Source organism: Sceloporus undulatus, chromosome 1, assembly GCF_019175285.1.
Source record: "Sceloporus undulatus isolate JIND9_A2432 ecotype Alabama chromosome 1, SceUnd_v1.1, whole genome shotgun sequence".
Taxonomy (NCBI): domain Eukaryota; kingdom Metazoa; phylum Chordata; class Lepidosauria; order Squamata; family Phrynosomatidae; genus Sceloporus; species Sceloporus undulatus.
Window position 1 is genome coordinate 350289017 of NC_056522.1, and position 7325 is coordinate 350296341.

The 7325-nt window shown below is 39.2% G+C and overlaps 1 protein-coding gene across 20 annotated transcripts in view; it reads right to left on the reverse strand.

Moving 5' to 3' along the window:
- EML5 (EMAP like 5) overlaps positions 1 to 7325 on the reverse strand; it is a 126878-nt gene that overhangs the window by 82161 nt on the left and 37392 nt on the right. For 19 of the 20 annotated variants that reach the window (XR_006104970.1, XR_006104969.1, XR_006104968.1 and 16 more), the window contains exon 6: positions 1063 to 1198. Coding sequence is in view for 17 of the 20 variants with exons in the window: in XM_042478596.1 (XP_042334530.1) it covers positions 1063 to 1198 (136 nt within the window). In the remaining 3 variants the exon portion in view is untranslated. Of the gene's footprint in view, positions 1 to 1062; positions 1199 to 2912; positions 2977 to 7325 lie in introns of those variants that run through there. The other variant, XM_042478611.1, reaches the window with a different exon arrangement.

Here is a 7325-nt window from a genome sequence, read left to right on the forward strand (position 1 = left end):
ACTGAGCTTTATGGGACATCCCTTAGAGTAAAGATACCTATGACTGATAGTACGTAAATCTCAGGTCTTCCCTAGCTACCTTGATCTCTTCTGATACAGATAAGGTTTACAGCAAGTTTTCAACAACAAAAGATTAATACTATGCACACGCACACACACACTGCATTTATACGCTGCTCTTCAGCCAGGAAGGCTGTCAGAGAGGCTTACAGATAGTTAATTAGACATTTCCCTGCCCTATATATAAAGTGCCTTACACTGGCTTATCTAGCAAAAGCACAATCTTAAAAACTACTGTGACATCCAGATTTTGCAGCCAAAGGACAATAAGACAAAATGTCATGAATGTGCTTGCTGAAGCACTGTTTTTAATTTATCTGATTCCCATACTTAAAATTGGAAGCATAATGTGTGAGATTCAAGATGTGAGAAATCTAACATTTTAGGGGAGAGACTGAGATTTCATTTAATACATTTGGTTAAGAGATACCATCCATAATCTCCAGAAAAGAGTAGTTAACCTAATTAAAGTGTGTGAACTAAAGATACAATAGCACAGACTGACATCCAGAACTGTAAGGAAGGAGAACTGTGATGGAAGGGTGTACACTAGCATCTTTTAGGCTACTAATTACCATAAGCAATGAAAATGCTAATAATATTTTTCCTGTCAAATGCACTCAAAATACTTAAGCGACATTTACAATGTTTAATATATGTCTAAATATTTCACTTCTAGAATATGAAAATAAAATTAGAGCTTTGATGAACTTCGCAGAGCAACTGAGTCCTAACAGATTTGTGTCTTGAACTAAAATTTCTGGAACCGCTGCCTTCAAGAATTAGCAGAGTCATGAAGGGTAACTGGCAGAACTACATGTTGATGTGGATATTCCAGCATTTCTCTTGTTGCCTCCCAAAAAGCACTGAGGCCTACCTGCTTGAACACAGACAGTATCCTGCCCAACATATACAGCAGAAGGATGTTCTTTATTCTCACAGCCTTCACAACTGAAACAATCAATTCCTAACATAATATCATTAAAATAATAGGGAGGTTACCTTTATATCCCTGGTCTGTTTCCCTGAGATCAATCACAGTAATTGGTTTAAAATTTAAATCCCAAAGGCGAACACAGCCATCTCTGCCACCTGTGGCAAAGCCTTCTTCACATGCGTTCATACTGAAAATTCCTGCCTAAAGCAGAACAACAAGTACATTAAACTATACATGCAACATAGAATATTGATTAATTTAAAATTAATTCAGAAGGATCATTTATTTGTCTTTCATCATGATTCTTAAGCCAATGCATGCCCAGCTTTTTCAGAAAAATCAGAGGATGAATTCCAATACACCACCACAACTACTAAACATATTTGACAACTTTACACAACAACAGATATAACTCAGTTAACAAAGCAGTTGTTACTGGGATTATTGTTTAACAGAAAATTTGGCACCAGGTCAGAAATAGTACAGAAAGAATAGGGATTGGTTCCTGCACCACAAAAAAAGTGGCATAGTTGAACATGTTTCAGCAAACATTTTATCCAAGACTGACAGTGTTCATTTATGAAAGGAAACAAGCAGGTCAAGTATGTCTTCGATAGACAAAAATATTTTGAACCTTCCAAAATGTATGCAGAGATTACGTTTTCTTTCTCAAGCCCCCACTTTTCTTATGATTTCCATTTTGATGGCCAAACTTACAGATTCTGTTTTTTTACCATCAGGCAGGTTTATCTGTTTTCTCCTTTTCTCTATGTTTTGCTGTTCACACATAGTCAGTAAGGGATTCTGGACGCAGACGTTGTTTACCTTCCAGCCAAAGCAGGTACACACAGCTACAGTAGGCTCAGTTAGAGAAGAATCCTGTTCTTTCCCAGCTCAAGCATTATTGCATTGCTTACTGCAGTGTAGATACACTACCACAACCTGATACTGAAAGTCTGTGTTCCTCCAGCCCTCCTTCTCTATCCTCTCAGTGCCAGTGTAGCTAAAACTCCCAGCCAGCCAGAGGACAAGGAGAACAAAGATGACTGGGAGCCATAAAAAGACTTTGTAAAAAGTCTTTGTCGGAGGGTTTGTTAACTCAGGTACTCCTGTACTGTGTAACCTTTTAACTGAAATTAGAAAAACAGAATATATATCCTGTGCCCTTATAATATAGGTCTATGACTTCTCAGGTACTATAACATTTGACTTGTATGACAAGAATATTTACTTCATTTAATCCAGTTCATTTGGAGATGATGTACCTCAATCATTTTATTCATTGTGATTTTAATCACAGGGATTGGACAAGGAAGCTAATCACAGGTCCACTAATACAACTTCATGAGTATACTATTTTCAGCCAGGCAGCTAAACACTTTAAACTGTGTGTGATAGCAATGAAACCTCGCTTTCATTTTTATTATTCATTTTTAATTAAACCCTGCTTTAATGAAAGAAAAACAAAAATGTTAAATGCTATAGATACAGATTCACACTGCTTTATATTTGTGGGAAGAGGGTACTGTATATACTTGACTATATATAAGTCAATGTTATGTTTTGGGACCAAAATCAGGAATTTTGATATGACTTGTGGACAAATTGAGGGTAAAACATAGCGGCATGTAGGAAGGAGGATGAAGCAAAGGAAAACAATGACAACGAACCTACAAAACTGCAGCAGACATAATTGTGCTCACACTAAAGGCTGATGCATGAGACAGTTGGGGGGGGGTGTTCAGTGCTTCCAGGGCAAATTACACTCTTGCTTTTCACCAGGGGATGGTTCCCTTTTTAATAAGAGTTATAAGTACAGTAATTACATTGACTTCTGGAAAAGTCAACTCAGGTTTTTTTGGGTCAATTATGTGACTAAAATTTCTACTCTTATACATGAGTATATACAACATACCATGAAAGGCTGAACTTTTTCATCTGCTCAACCCAAATTCATCTTGAAATCCTATTTTGGGGGCGGGGAATCACCCCTGCTTGATTGAAGGAAACTGTTGAAAGGATGTCAAGAGTGTACCAATGAATGACTATTTGGCAGGAGGACTATGGGGCAAAACAGACAGCAAGTAAGGGCAGCTCTCCACTGCCTCTTTGCTCACCAGATCAGAACCACAGCAACCACACGCTGTGGCCCCGATTCAGTGTTTTTCCAGACCAAAAAGAAGCTGCAAAATGCTGCTTCTTTTTGACATGAAAAAAGGATGCCTTTGCCACCGCTGTGTGGCGTCCCCCCCCTTTCTTCATTGCAGCGTGTCTAAACGCTCCACTGAAAAAACATTGTGATGCCGCCTGTCATCTGGGTGGGCGGGCGGCATGATGCTGCTTTGGGGAGTGGAGTCGGGGCGGGCGGTCAGCACGCTCCCGCTCCACCCTGATGCCAGCCCTTTTGACCAGTCTGTATAGCTCCTATGAGGGAGGATCATAATCTGAACTCAAGGCCCCAAAAGCCAATGTCATAGAGCCTTAAGACCCATCTGTGGATTCTCCCATGACACCAGTCCATCATTCTCATTTGAGTTGGAAGAGATCCTGCTCTCCTGAATACCATCTAGTACTACTTCTGAAAAGCTGTTTGTTTTGGTTTTAATGAAGATGACAGCAACAAGCAGAGGGCTGAGAGGAGCAAGCAGAGGGCTCATAACATCAGATACCAACCCCACTCCTGTTTCAGATCAAGATTCATGGCATTGGGAAGGACAATGGTGTAACATTAGGAGATAATGTATAATGTAGTGATTAAGGTCAGGACTGATCAAGCAGATACATCCAAGAATGGTTCCAGGATTTGCAGGTCTATAATGTGATGATCAAGATCATGAGCAGAAATAGGAGGACCAAGAAACCGATCAATGGCTTGGTTGGTCTCTATGAGGAAAGGCTAAATTAAGGATGGCATCTTCTGATTATTAGATTATCATACCATGATTTGTAGACATGATCTTGAAGAGGTAACCACTCCTGCAGATCAAGGAAATGAAGATAACATCTTCTAACTGCAGCTGTTGTATATTCCCAAGCACCAGAATAAGGGACTGGAGTATGGGAGTGGCAGAGGAATTTTCAAACAGAAACAGGAGAGCCTGTTTATAGCTTTATAGGAGAGCCTGCTGGAATCCAGTATGCTGATGCCTGCCTGACTCTCTGAAGTGACTCCAGAATCAGAAGCAAATTTCTAGAATTCATGTGAGCAAAGGATCATAGAACTTTTTTTAAAAAATTTTCTGTTTCCCATTTGTCTTTTTTCCCATTAATCTTTTCCTTATCCTTGGCTTGATCACAGTTTGGTCAGGATCTTTTTTAGGGGAAAGAGAGGGAATGATAGGTGTCAGGCTTAGAATCCTTGCTATCTTTAGGGAGCATGCCAGTGACTTCTCAGTAATAACCGAAGTTCTTCTGGCATGTTCTAAGGGGAAGGCTTTTAAATGTGCCATGTGATTCCAAAATACCTGCCTGATGAATTTCTGGAAGTGTTTGCTTTTACTCATAGTGCTAGTAAACAAAGTAGTGGAATGACTTGGTAGACTGGGATCTTGATCCTCCTGTTAAAACATGTTCTCTTTGTATTTATACCATGCTAAAATCTGAAATACTCATCCATTTTTAAATTAGTGTGTACAAGTAAACAGACTGTGAATAAAGGGCCAAAAATGACAAAAACTGTTATCTCAGTTCTAAGATACAATAAATTTAATTTATATCATTCTGATTTGTGTTTGGAAATAGAGGTAAACAATGGGGGCTACGTGTTGGCTCACAAGGGAGTTAAAACACTTGTTTAACTTTCCTGTATTGTTTCCACTTATATTTAATTAAAACTTGTCCAAGCAACATGCTGATGTTTTATACAGGGTGCCTGTTATCTGACCTTAGCATTGGCTTTAATCCACACAACTTGAGTATTCACTTCTGTTAAAGAATACTGAAATAAATTATTCAGCTACTAAGGAGGTGTACTATATATACATTTCCCATGTAAAGTTCTACCAGTGTAACCATGCAATACATACATTTTTATTATTTAATTATATATGTTCATGTATACAGATCAAAATTCTGAATGGGACAGAAGATTTCCAATATTAGTATACAATACACTAATCTGTATCTTAGTAAATATTATGAGAAGGAAATTAATACGTTTTGTATCCATTATAGGCTTGGCTACAGCAAAATATTCTAAAATGGGTCTGGTCCATCTGCAGACTTCTACAATAGAATGAAGAAAACTGATAGAATCATAGAGACCCCAAGGGCCATCCAGTCCAACCCCCTGCCATGCAGGAACTCTCAATCAAAGCATCTCCGACAGATGGCCATACAGCCTCTGTTTAAAGACCTCCAAGAAAGGAGACTCCACCAATCTCCGAGGAAATGTGTTCCACTGCCAAAAAGCCCTTACTATCAGGAGGTTCCTCCTAATGTTCAGGTGGAATCTCTTTTCCTGGAGTTTGCATCCATTGTTCTGGGTTCTATTCTCTGGAGCAACAGAAAACAAGCTTGCTCCCTCTTCAATATGACATCCCTTCAAATATTTAAACAGGGCTATCATATCACCTCTTAACTTTCTCTTCTCCACGCTAAACATACCCAGCTCCCTAAGTCGTTCCTCATAAGGCATGGTTTCCAGACCCTTCACCATTTTAGTCGCCCTCCTTTGGACACGCTCCAGTTTCTCAACATCCTTTTTGAATTGTGGTGCCCAGAACTGGACACAGTATTCCAGGTGGGGCCTGACCAAAGCAGAATAGAGTAGCACTATTACTTTCCTTGATCTAGACATTATACATCTATTGATGGAACCTAAAATTGCATTGGCCTCTTTAGCTGCTGCATTGTACTGTTGACTGTTGACTTGTGGTCTACTTGGACTCCTAGATCCCTTTGACACGTAAATTTACACAAACAGATTAACACAAATTCTGCTCTGGTTCTAATAGCCTAATAGCCTGTTTTTACCTCAGATTTACCCAGGCCAGCAAGTCTATGCATTCTTACCTTCTCCCTTGCAACCCTGGTTTCCACAATTTGAATTTTATTGATCACTGTTCACCTTTTGGAAGGAAACAAGGATACACAGAAATTTGGCTTTCAGGCAATGGGGCCTCTTGGCAATGGGGCCCAAACACCTCTGGCAGATAGTTTCTTACATGAATAAAATACTAATTTTTAAATATTCTTTCTGAAAGTAATATGTAATATAGCAGTTTAACCACAAAAACATGCAGTCTGGCCAATTACAGCATATATGCTAGACAGTTTCATGTTTTATTTGATTTTCACTTTCTGGATCACAGAAATGAATAAAAAATTCTTCAGTCAAAATATGGACAGAATAATATTATTCCTTCTTATCAACAGAAGATCAGGAAGGAAAGGGGTGATTGTACTGTGGGATAAGCAAGCAAATTTGGGGCATGGGTGTAAATGACAGGAAAGTTCTGTAATTAAAATAGATATCCACTCATACAATGTTCAATTACCACAGAGGATTTAATTAAATTTCCTTTTGCAAGCAATTGGAGAAAAAGGCAGTGGGAAAGCTACATGCATTTATGTCAGGGAGCCAGCAGAACTCTGGCACATTGTCAGGGAGGAATGCAAAAATAAACTATCTGCAGCAGTTAAGGGCAGACAAGAAGCAAAAGTAAAAGGTGAGGAAAATAGTGTCAGAACCTTGAATACAAATGTTCAATGACTTGCGCACACGGACAAAGAAAACTATTATAATAATCAATGTAGAGAAATAGCAGATGACAACAAAAAAGGAAGAACTAGAAACCTGTACCATAAGATCTGAGCAATTAAAGGAAATTTAATCAAAGGAATTAAGCAGCCAGTCATGTGGGGCATTCAATGGCCAGTGGCTGAGCAGGATTTGGGGGATGATTGGAGTAGCTGGCAGAGTGTGCATGAGTTTGTGATAGAATCAGGAAAAAAAGAGTAATTATCCAATGCAGCTTGTAACCGCACATGCTCCATTTTGGTAGGTCCTTCCTCACAGCAGTAGGGGGTGCGACAGTTGTCAGTTGTCAAGCTGTTGAGGGAGCTGGTAGTGAGGTCAGTGGGTTCTCCCTGCAAACTGGAAAACTCCAGGGGTAAGCCAGATTTTCCTTTCCATCTGCTCCTGGCCAGTGAACTCATATCACTTCCAGAAAATTTGGAAAAATCTCATGCTGAGGAACAGGGAGTTTAAGCATTTCTAGGTATATAACAGTACCTTACATCCTTATCCCTGAAAAAGGTCATGTTGTCTGAAAGTGGTAATAGAACACACACATCCCTCCTACTCACTCACCAGATAATAATAATA